At 39.2% G+C, this 12654-nt stretch overlaps 1 protein-coding gene across 2 annotated transcripts in view; it reads left to right on the top strand.

The window, feature by feature from the left end:
- SPTLC3 (serine palmitoyltransferase long chain base subunit 3) overlaps window positions 1-12654 on the top strand; it is a 93321-nt gene that overhangs the window by 44685 nt on the left and 35982 nt on the right. For both annotated transcript variants that reach the window (XM_061461536.1, XM_061461535.1), the window contains exons 6-7: window positions 7782-7906; window positions 10474-10567. In XM_061461536.1, the coding sequence (XP_061317520.1) occupies window positions 7782-7906; window positions 10474-10567 (219 nt within the window). The remainder of the gene's footprint in view (window positions 1-7781; window positions 7907-10473; window positions 10568-12654) is intronic.

Below are 12654 nucleotides of genomic sequence, written 5' to 3'. Positions count from 1 at the left end.
AGAAGTTATTAGGAAGTGAATAGAAAAGCAGCCATAGAACCTCAGTATGCTATTGCATAAAGCTGTGGTTTGCTGTCATCTTGGGTACTCTGTGCAATTCTGGTCAAAACAATTTGGCAGAGCTGGAAAGTGTCAGAGAAGGGGCAACAAGTCTTTTGAACAGCTTTTGGGTGGAGAACTACTGAGCTGGCTGTCTTTAGGTGTCAGAAATGCCTGCAATTTGGCTTAAAAAGAACCTGAAGGAGGAAATTACAGAAATCTTCAAAAATGCATGTGGCATAGAAAAGTGGTCAGGGTGGCTGTCCATTGCCTCTTCCACTGGAAGATCTGCAGGGCATTGTATGAAGTTGGAAGAAAGTTTCCACCTAAATACAAGAGGCAAGTCTCTATGCTGGAGGCTGGCAGACCTAAAGAACTCATTACAAAGAAGGTTGAAGATACTAAAACTTCATACTTCTTTACATTCTAGGAGAGGCTGGCCACATGCAAAGGAGAGATCATTGATAGGTACTAGAAATACTGAAACCATTACTTGATTCAGGATGTCTTTATGCTGAAATTAGTTAGAAACCAAACTGCCATTATATATATGTTTATCCTGCATTCATTCTTCCCCAAACATGGATAGAAGGCCACTGTCAGATGAAGGATTATGGGCAAAAGGTGCACTCTTCTGTGGCATGGTTCATTTAATACTAGTTGTTTAACATAAGCATACTTTGTTATTAACAGTTTAGTATTAACTTATATTATTACTTATATACCTATTGCTACTGCTGTACAGTCATTAATACTGGACTTGTGGACTAACAAATCATCATACAGATTTGGCTTGACCTAGGAAGATGCACATACAGCTTTATAAATTTGGACAGTATTTACAACAGAAGTAACATTTACAGAACTTATGAAGCAGTAACCTGGCTGTTTTCTGTGGTTCCAAGGACACTAAGATTAAAAAGACATTAAGGGAATACACTTAAAAGAGATCAAGAGTTGCACGTATGCTTGGGGCATGTCTTCTAAGGGTAGTAGCTTGGATGAATGTGTGAAAGTGGTTGCCTGCATACAGTAAGCAGAAGGCAAAAGATGCTTGTATCAAGGTCTGCTTAGAGGTGAAAGACTTTTCAGTTGTGTGGTACATGGAATGGAAATAGACACTAAAGAATATTGACAGCAAAAAGTTAATTGTAAGTTAGATCCTTCAGAAAGTTTTGGAGCAGCTGGACATGTAGGATGAGGATAGGGAAACCTGCACCTACCGTATCTGACAGAACTGACCATGGGTGTAATTGAAATTAAACCAGCTTTTATCAGCAGAAGCCTCTCCTGCAGGTGCAGAAAAAGTCACTTTTTCATTTCTTTGCCTAATCATTATAAGTAAAGGAACCAATGGGGACATGAAAAAGCAGGAAGTTGTGTTTTCCATGAATAAATGTTGGATCTGAGACAATAGTTTTTAAATGTTGAAGGATTTAAGTAACTGGAAACTGTTCAAGTAAGTGGAGTGTTTGGAAGGTTACGGTATTTCATGTAAACTATCCCCCAAAAAAACCTCTATACTATGTTTTATTTATGTTTTATTTATTTTAATCTTCCTCTCAAAAGTGTTATTTTTTTAGCTCAATGAAAATGCGAACAAATAGGAATCTAAATAAATCTGTAATAGCATCTGTTCCCTCTGTATTTTCCATGTGCAAATCAAGGTATTTTAACGGCTAGAGTGGCAGTTGGCTACTGTTGGAGGCAGGATCACAAGCCTTTTGTCTGAGCCAATCCTGCCATTCTTATGCATATAGTCAGCCTTTTCTAAGCAACCTAACTTAAAATTAGTAAGGGAGAAACATGCAGATGATCATTTAACACTGCTTCCTGCTTGCTGATTGCAGATGATAACAAAATCAGTAAAGTTACACTTTTTGTAAGATAAGGCAGATGATTATGCCCTGAATGCTTCTAGGCTTAGCACTAGGGTGGTGATGGGGCTGTCTCATGAACAGCTAGTAGCTCCAGTGCTCTATTTATCTAACTCACCATTACTCCTTATGAAGATGACATACGTGAGTAACAGGCACAAATGTATCATTAGCTCTATTTAAGCAGCCAAACAGGATTCCTGCCTTTTGAAATCCTTCTCCTGTGATTATGCCTTGGACCAAAAGACAAGATGGAGCCTGCACGGAACACTTGCAGGGTGATTCATTCTGGAGGGCATGGTTAAGAGATTGCTTTTTCACGCTCAGCTTGCACTCAGTTGTAGAGTTTTGTATTTGTTTGTGGATTTTTTTTGTGTTCGATTGTGATCTGATTTCTAGAAACCAGATTTGAAAACCTCTGCCAACATTTAAACTATAAAAGCAGCTCTATCCCCCTCCCTTCCTTCTCTTAGGTTCTAAGGCATAATGTGAATTTCTAGCAGCATTTCAAGAAGGTAAAAATAGTTATTTGGCCATTCACTCTTTTAAACCACTTCAAAGCTTTAATTAAGGCCAAGACTCATTTTAAACTAATTGTAAACATAAATAAATGGTCCCTTTTCAGTTAGGAGAGAGATAAGGAACTAAAGTTCCCATATTTCGCAGTTTCCAAGTAGGAGCTTAAGGAGAAATCCAGCCACATAAATAAGAACTAGTGTGTATGTATTTCATAATCCTGTTTGCTTTCTAATAGGGTATGGTATGAATTAAGAAACAATTTATGAGAGGAATTTTCGTCCTTTGTCATCTCCTACTAACATCATTTTCCTTTTGTGCCTACCCTCTCATAAATAACTGATCCGACTTATGATCAAAGGGTAAAGTTTGTTCCTGGTATTTCGCCATTGCAAAAGTATGCTTTGCAAAGGATGATTAAGCTCTGGACAGTCTGTCTTCTGGCAGGTGGAACTGAAAGCATCAGGAGTAACTAGGAGTTACAGGTGTGACCTGTTGAACACCTGAAATATCTCCTGTATATAATACTATCTATGCGCATGCAAATATTTGGACACTTAACACACTGCTACTCGGGCTGTGGCATGAAGGGGCTGGACTTAAACTGTAAATTTCAGCCTTGTGTTTTTAGAAAAGAAAAAAGCAAACAAATCTGGAAGATTTAAATTAAACTGGAAGTTTTGTTAAAATGAATCCACTCTTTTCCCAGAATCTGAAAATCACACAGGTACATTGTTATATCTATGACACCCACAGCACCTTTCTGGACTGAAAGCCCTATCAGCTGGTAGCAGCATTAAGAAAGCTAGAACATTCCAATTCTTTCAGATGCTTCCTCGAACCCCACTTCTTTTAGGGTTCTTTTATGCACATCCAGTGTTAAATGAGGCAACTACATAACGTTACTCTGAGTTTCTTTCCCTCTGTCTTGCCTGCATGTATTCTACAAGTTTGGGCTTTGCTCTTGTAGTGGACTCTATAGGACAGTGATACCACCTGCATCATCCACTCTCGTAGAATGGTGTAAATGAATAACACACTTTCTATGTATTCTGTTTCTTCATCCTTCCAGTAATAACTCATCCAATCTTGCTTTTGTAAAAGTATGTGTTTCAGTAATATTATTCTTTCATCTCTGACAAATATCTTACCAGAGTGAATTTGTGACCTTAAGTTTCAAATGTGGAAGGGAAGTTTAGGTGTCTTGTTCTCTTCCCCACCTCCTAACCTCTGACAAACCCTCATTTTCATAGGGTAGTGGTTCTTATTCACATTGATGAGTCACACCAGTGATCTACAGGATTCCTGGGTCCTGTTCGTATGTGGAAGTGGCTTTTATGGGAATCTGTTCTGTTCTTTATTTTCAATGACTTGTTGCTTATATCTGTTTACTCCTCCAGCTGTTGTTTAACTTGGAACAAGCAGGTATTTTCCTGTCTTCTTTGGGTATCAGTATCCCAAACAAAACAATCTATTACAGGATACTGTTGCCAATGTTGTCAGTTTAACCAGCACGTCATTAGCACATAAGAACCTGAAAGACTGTGTTGGGCAGACTACCTAGTGGCATAAACCACCTTGTCCAAGCTGAAAGTGTCAAAGCTAAATAATGAATTGTGTGGATCATGGGAAGTGCATTTTCAAGCTTTATCTGTCTAGCAGACTGACGGGGACTTTCAACCCAAGAGCATGGGTAAGCCTATGAAAGCCTGTAAAAGCACAGTGTATTTCATGTTCCTTGTCCTAAGAGTGCAGTGACAAGTTAAGGGAGGGAACTGAGACATCAGATTTTGAAAAGGAGGGGATTTGCTTTGGAAATTGTGGGAATCTGTGGAAGTGGCTAACATTGTGAAAGTCCACTTTTGATAACATCTTCAATTTTACTTTCCATAACACCTATATGATCTTGAAACACCGTAACCACTGCTGTACTCTGTTGCCTTCAACTGTCCAGCAGGGAGGAATAGCTTTCAAAAGAAAGTATTCCATTCGGAATGACTTTTAAAACAAAGCATTCCATTTGTATACCAAATGCAGATAGCTTTCTCTTTTCCTTTCTGTCTTAAATCTTCCCCAGTAAGATGGCATACATTATTGAGTTGTAACCTCATTTCTCAGGTCAAACCAACCTATAGTCAGCATGAAAATTAAAGCAGGTAGAGTGTGTGGAATAATCCTAAGGTCTATGTATAGGACAAGTATAGAAGCTATCTGTGTATCCAGTGAGCTAATAAAAATATGCCTAGTGTATAACTTTTCATTTTCTGGATCATGATGCTGATCTGAATTCAGCACAATACACAACATTTAAGGGTCATGATAACCTCACTTGACACTGCTAAGGTTGTGTTTAATGCAGCCTAGTGTAATTACTGCCTTTCTCATCTAGCTTGAGATGTAGCAGCTCGTGTAAGTGGATCAAATTTGCATCTGTCTGGTAGTGCTGTTTATGCCTCTTGGGGTGGTTCTGTGACCAGTTGGGAATGCTACTGAAAAAGCCTCATTCAAGCAGGGCATATCTGACCTTATATTTCCTCCAGTAGAGCAAACTGATATAATCGGTACAGTTTATACTGTGTCCAAGGATTGATAAGTACTAGAGAAATCTTCTACTATGATTAAATAGTTGCCTTATTTATTAAATAAATATCCTTTTGACTTTAAACCTAGAAAAATGCAAGCTGATATGCTATATCAGCTGTACTCAATGTATATCGCTGTCATGAACCTCCCACTGTCAGTACCGATGCATACTGTACTGCTTCTGCAATACCTCAGCTACCGCCTACAATATTGCAATTATAATTAAAGTAATCCAAAACTGAGGCTCATTTTGCAAATCCTTGTCATTCAGGTTTTGTACATTCCAATTTGTATTCCAGGATTTATAGGTAATAGCGATATACAATAGCATCTACATTCACTGTTAGGATTAATAAATAATCAGTAAGAATCAGTCACCTTCAGAGTCTCTCATTCTTCACCATCACAAAATCAATAAAAAATAGGTCAAAAATGTGCTGTTCCTTTCTGCTTCATCTAATAGATGCTTGAATAGGATAATCTGTAATGAGTCAGGCTTTTCTTGTTTGTAAAACCAGAAAACATGATGCAACCCCAAAAAGCAATTTAACTCCACCCCAGTCGTGTCAGATTTACCCCTGGAAGAATCAGGGAAAATTTTCTCATGCCTCAAAATGCCTGCCTTGCAAAGCACACACTGCTTGTTTCTCATGTTTTCACAAACACCTTTCTAATTCAAGCTGTGACAATAGCGTAGTTGGCTTCAAGCTTCAATTTCAGATTTCATCTTCCCTTTGTGCCAATAGCCCCCAGCAGCAAAATAACATCTGCAGGGAGCACTGGGGCAGCTGACAGTGCTGGAACCCTTGGTTGTCAATGAGTGCTGTAACCAGGTTGAAGATTAACTGGGCCCAAAATGCAAAAAATGCAGATCTAACCATAGGAATACAGCTTGGGACCTCCTGAGTTTACAAGTTCAAACATAGGTTTTCATATCTCCAGTGAGCAGCTCAACTCTGAAACACTATGTGGGTTTAAATTTTATGCAGCTTAGCTACTAAGCTGTGACTATGTGCCAAACCAGCACTTATCCTGGTGTATCTCGGGCTTTATAAATGCAAAAAGTAGCTTTCATCAAATAGGTTCATGCAGAGTCAACTCACATCTACTGGAGGTTCTGCAGAGACACATTTTCTGTGTCGTGTTAACCAACTTAGAGCACAAAGCCAGAGACCATCCATCCCATGCGATACAAGGAGTGAAGAGACACTCTTGAAGCCTTGCTGGAGTTAGCTGAGGTCTAGCAGAACCCAAGCAGATTCTGTAGAACATCATGTCACCATTGTTCTTCACTGTCTATGTAATCAAGGTTTTTCTAGAAGCCACATTGTGCTGCTCATCTCCGTGGTTTGCAGGGAGTTACCTTCCAGCATGATATTTTTCACTTTCTTTTTCCAAAAGAATGTCATTCTTGCTTTGGATATTTAGTGAGAACAGATAATGAAAACATTACCTCACTGTAACCACCTGCACTAGTGCTATTGCTGAATCTGCACTGCTGCTGTTATTATTTGATTTTATTTTATGAGCTTTTCTCCATGACAGAGGTAAGATCATCTTCCTGACTCATCGTTCTTGTTGACACACTCTAGTCAATCTTCTGCTTTCTCCCATTCATCTGTCCTTTATCCATCACAGTGAACACAGATTTCTTGTTCCCATCGATTTTAATTCACTTTGCTTATATGTTTGTGACATCAGTTTGTGCAGCCAGGTGATGTGAGATATTTACTCTCTTAATTTTTTAATTCTGGTCTCTGCTTACAGCCTTCTTCGTAGGGAAGGTGCTCTGTCAGAATCCAAAGGCTACCCTCTTTTCTTCCCCACAGATCATCCTGTAAGAGTTCCTTCTGGTTTGGTGCCCGCAGTGCACAGCCAGGCAATCAAAGACTAGAGAGCTGGCAAGTTGAGATGATTCATTACTGTTCAAAATTATTTATTGCCTCAATCTCTTAACACCACTCTGACATTTATCGCCATCTGTATTTTGTCATCCTCTATTGTGAGCTGGGTGGAAAAGATATTGCCTTTATTGGATAGCTGGAGCGCCTTATTTGTTTGGAGACTCCAGACACTAATATTAGATAAGTAACATGCAATAAGGAAGGCTCTCTAGTATTGCCTCATGATTTACGTTTGACTGTTGAAAGGCACTGCATCAGGTTACCCAGTGGCTGTGGCTGCCTTATTCCTGGAAGTATTCAAGGCCAAGTTGCAACCTGGTCTAGTCCTGTCCATGGCAGGGGGTTTGGACCTAGATAATCTTTAATCTTTGGTCCCTTTCAACTCAAAACAGTCTGTGATTCTATGATCTTGTATATATATATCTTGGTACCCAAGAAGCAATGGAAAAATTTTGTTGTCATCAGGTTTGGATTTCACATCCAGAGAGAACTCAAGAATACCCAAGATGTTTGTCCCATGTTCCCTATAAAAAGGAAGGTATTTTTGTCCTCATTGCAAGGGTGAGAAAAAGGCAAAACATTACTCCTCAGAATAAAGGAAACTTTTTCCCAAGGTAACTGCTTTGCTACCTTCACAGCAACAGTATTTGGTAGCATTAGTTATAGCTGGTTTGCATCCTTGTTTTTTCTTGCATTATACCACGTTAACCACAAGTTACAAATGGAAAACCTTCATTGGAACTTAATGTCATATAGCTTAATGGCATATTTCAAGCTGGTTCTTTTGTATGTTTTATGTCTTTAGAATTAATAACTTTCACAGCTTAATGAGCTTTATGATTCCCTGTCCTTATTTCTGCAGGCACCCTAGACAAACATGTAGAACTAGAGAAACTTGTGGCCAAGTTCCTTGGTGTGGAAGACGCTATGGTGTTTGGGATGGGCTTCGCAACTAACTCAATGAATATTCCAGCCCTTGTTGGAAAGGTGAGTACTTCCTTAAGGAACGCATAGAACAATAGTTTATTAATTGTTGTAACAACTGTTGCAGTATTCCAGGCATGCATTAAGTGGAAATGCTTGATCGAGGAACAAAGCTTGTTATCAGGAGTGCATGAGTCATCAGGCTGATGACCTTGTGAACATAAATATGCTCCTTCATCATTTTTTTTAGTTCTGGGTGTTCCTATCAGACATACCTAACATCTATTTAAGGATGAGTGATATGGTTGTTTATCTTCTCTTAGTGAAGTTGCTTCTCCCTAAAAAGTAAGCAAATGTTGCATCCCATGTCTCATCCCATGAAGCATTTGAGCTACTTGCAGAGATACTACACAGTTAGCTGTGGTGAAAGATGAGGATCAAGATATTCTTTACAAGACTTTCAGAAAACAGAAAGCACAGTATTTAGCATTCCTGGTGAACATGTCTCCAGCCAGCCTTGCAAAGAGAGGTGGCAGCAAATGCAAGTCTTAAGTCGAATTCTAGAACTACAGAATGGTTTGGTTTGGCTTGGAAGGGGCCTTAAAGCTCATTCACTTCCAGCCGTCTGCTATGGACAGGGACACCTCTCACTAGAGCAGGTTGCTCCAAGCCTTGTCCAACCTGGCCTTGAACACTGCCAGGGATGGGGCAGCCACAGCTTCTCTGGGCACCCTGTGCCAGCGCCTCAGCACCCTCACAGGGAAGAATTCTTCCTAATACCTAATCTAAATTTCTCCCCTGTCAGTAGACAGCCATTCCCCCTTGTTCTGTTACTACATGTCTTTGCAAAAAGTCCCTATCCAGATTTCTTGTAGACCTCCTTAAGGTACTGGAAGACTGTTATAAGGTCTCTCCAGAGCTTTCTCCAGGCTCTCTCAGCCTGTCTTCACAGGAGAGGTGCTCTCCTATGTTGTGACTGTATGACAAAAGTTGGGTTCTTAATTGATGTTGAAGGGACTTCATCTCCAGTTTGGGGTATCTAACACCAAGGCATGAAAATCCGTTACTGTGTCAATCACAACTCCTGACTTAACAAGAAAATACACCCTGCTGTCAGCCAGGAAAGTGGATAAGCTCCTCTTCAGTTCACACAAGTGTGAAACAGTATGAAGTGTGTCATGCAAGTGAGAAACAATTTCTCTCTCTTGGTTGAGACAGAATGAACTCACTCTGTGTGCTTCAGAAGCATTGCCATAGAGGTGAAGTCACTTCTTCACTCATTATTGAAGGTGAATCCAGCTTTTGCAAGAGATTTCTAAAGTACATGTAGACAAGGGTTGAGTAGGGAGAATTGTTTCAGCTGCTCAGAACATGAATTTAGATCTGCAATGGTGCTGGAGAAGTTGTCCAGCAGTTTCAAGGGGAACAGATACAGAGAATTAATAAAGGTAAATGTATAAAACTGCAGACATACATCACAGCATAAGATACTTGTCGCTCGCTTAGCTATAAACCAATTTTGCCTCACTTAGTTGGCCTCATATTGAGACTCAGGCCTCTGTCAGAGGTGGGATACTTAGATATATCTGGCACAAATAAAGGTATGACTATATGCATTATATAGAATATAACTGTAACAATTTAGTATGTATTAATATTCTATAGTATTATGATATATTATATAATTTTTTATGTATATGTAATTGCCTGTGTTGAGGAGACTTATTCCTAATTTTTTATCTGTAATTAAGGCTTGCAGCTGCATTTTCTTGTCAAGACGTGTGTACTCTTAGTGATAGTCCTGAATACCAGTCTTTAAGTAGATTTGTGTATCTCTCAACCTAGGAATAATCTGTGTTTCCAACACAAGTATTTACTTAATGTTGTATTGACCTTTGAGTAATGAAACCACACCACAAGATGTGCAATAGAAAGCTGAGCTAAATTAGGGTTCCATCTTGAATTTCAACTGTGAATCCCGTCTCCTATTAACATAATATACAAATCTATTTATTCTGCATTCCTATTTTAGTGTCTAAAAACAAAATGAGTTTTCAAGTGGGTTAATTAATGAAAAATATGCTACAGGTGAACTGTATATGCATTTAACAGAGGAAGACTGCCTGGTGCCTAGGCTCCACTCACGTCTTAATGGAGGTGGGATTTATGAGGCATCTGTCTGTCCTGATCTCATCCCTGCAGCCCAAAGTGCTGATGTCAGTTCAACCTCAGTATTACTCCTCCTTCAAGTACTGTCATGCAGTCTTTATATATGGGGTGGTGACTGCGTTTTCCTTGCAACACAAAAAAGACTGTAGATAGGTGGTGGAGGAAGCAACATCTCTTGGTTTTATTATAAACCAGTCAAACTCTGCTAGGGTTATTCACTACTTTCCAGTTGCAGGGAATATTTGTCCCCTTTGCACCACGTGAGAATCTGATCCTACGTTTTCTGCCTGCCTTTACAATGCATCCTGGCAACTTCAGAAAAGTGTCAGAAAATCTTGTTAATGTTTTATACTTACAATTTAATTGGTGCAATGCTATATTGCAGACATGGGTGCATGCTGTGCACGCCTGTCAACAGCCTCCTAGTTCATGCAGATGCTTATTGTACTCCTTCTCCACAGGGCTGCCTCATTTTAAGTGATGAGTTGAACCACACTTCTCTCGTTCTTGGTGCGAGGCTTTCAGGTGCTACTATTAGAATCTTCAAGCATAATAGTGAGTATTGAAGTTGGGAATATTTAGAGGCAGAGCTGTTCACACCTCAGAGTCAGAATGCTTCCTTTGAATGCTTGCTTTGCTGTCAGTTCCCAGATAATACTTCTGTCCAGGCAGAAGGATTAACTGTTCAATACTATGAGTGATTTCTAATGGGAAAAAATTAATAGCATAATACTATAATTGTTATTGTGCATGATTTAGGTCATCAGGTTGGACCTGAATTTCAAAATCCAGTCTTACTCTCATTGCTGTCTTTTTGACGTGCTGAATGTCAGTGTGCTGTCATAAAGGCTTTACTGTTATTGTTGCTATAGCCAAAATAGTATAAACATACTTACAAAACGATAGTCCATATTTCCTGACTCTACCAGGTTCAGTGCAACCATACATTAATTACATTATTGCTTTAATATGGCCATACATTAATGTGGAATTATGTTAATGTGGCATTACTTTGAAATGGGTACCCCGTTACCAGGGGGCTATTCCAAAGGTGCAGATATCAAGAGCATCATCCCAAATATTCTTTTGAGTACAGTTTTGGTATAGAAATCACACAGTAACTTTGCAATCATGTAATTACCTTCTAAAATACTCATGCTTTTCAACTTTTATTTAGTAAATGCTGTAAATTACTGTCAGAGACATTGTGATGGGCTTTGATGACAAGAGCTCGTTCATTTCCCTTATTCCCCCATTGCAATTCCCCTTTCCATCTGCACTGTGCCACCAGGCAGTCATTGCAACAGAGGTTAAGAAGCTAGAGAAGTGGTAAGGAATGAGAAAAGAGGTCTGATCACCTTTGTTAATAGCTAATACATTCCCTTCTCTTTATTAAGTGTTGTGTTCAGCCCAGAGGTGAGGAAAAATGAATTATGCATATGCTATAAAAGGCCTAAGGATCTGTTGGAACGAAAAGCACATTATAATTATAAGGTGTTATAATTAATATCTATTCATAATTTGGGCAAGAAGCAATTTCTGAAGATCATTCTAGAATTAAAGATCATCTGAACCTGAGTGTTTTTACAGAAGTAATTATTTATAGATTAGCCTGTAGCATACCCCAACACATTGTACTTCTACAAATCTGAATATGCTAGGCCACATTGTTATACCAGTCTTTTCTCAACAATCCCTTAGTTCGTTCAGTGCCCTATCCCATGCAAACTTAGGTTTGCACCACATCTTGCAGGATGACCTACCTCTACCCAAATCCAAATACTCTCACAGCCTCTCCACCCATATGCGTGCAGCCCTACTGGCTTGTGTCACTTCCCACAGCGTTTCAGAGGACATTCCAGTTTGAGGAGTGTACTGCTTTCAGCTCCTAGGGAAGCAGTGAAGACATCACTTGGAGCTGTCATTCTTGCTTTAAGGAATTTGGTCTCTAACCATCTCCAATATTTCATTCTGCTGCTAAGAACCTGATCCCTAACCAGCCTCTGCATGCGCTTATGAGAAATTAAAGCTGATATTCTTTAGAATAATGTGTGAACCTAATAATATAGTGATCTGTCCAAAAAGCATTATTCCACCACTGGAAAATATAGACAGCCTTTTTTAAGGTCTCAGCAAACATCAGTGGAAGCCCATCCAAGTTGCTTTGGAAAAACTCCTTTCTTTCTAGATTAAAGATCTGTTTTGTCAAAGTGCATCTTGTATGCCATTTCTAAGACATCATTTTAACTTCTTTTCAAATGAAACCTTGGAAATTTGTGCAAATACTGTTTGGAATTTGAGTATCACCTTTTGTCATCGCAATTTTGTAGGCCCTAAGTCTTAACCTATGTTGCGTTTAGAGAGCACTTCACGAGAAGAAGCTTCACACACTCGTGCTTTCTCAGCCAACTGTGAGCCTCTCAGTATGTTAGTTCCATGATTAGAAAGTTCTTTCTAGTATTTCATTAATCATACCTATAAGTTCCACATCACCAACAGCTTTTAAAATCATATGTACAGTAATATATGTATGTGCCTTTGCTTTGGAGAAAATAGGATGTGTACTGTGGTAGGATAACAATCGAAAGTATAATCCAGCAGGACTGCCTTTGTAGGGTGCCAGTCAGTACAGCAGATTAATG

The sequence above is a fragment of the Pezoporus flaviventris genome, unplaced genomic scaffold, assembly GCF_033815535.1.
Source record: "Pezoporus flaviventris isolate CSIRO_AGI_PZ_B2104156 unplaced genomic scaffold, CSIRO_AGI_Pfla_v1 ptg000031l, whole genome shotgun sequence".
Lineage (NCBI taxonomy): Eukaryota > Metazoa > Chordata > Aves > Psittaciformes > Psittacidae > Pezoporus > Pezoporus flaviventris.
Note: the sequence above shows the minus strand (reverse complement) of the source record. Positions and strands in the feature narration are given on the sequence as shown.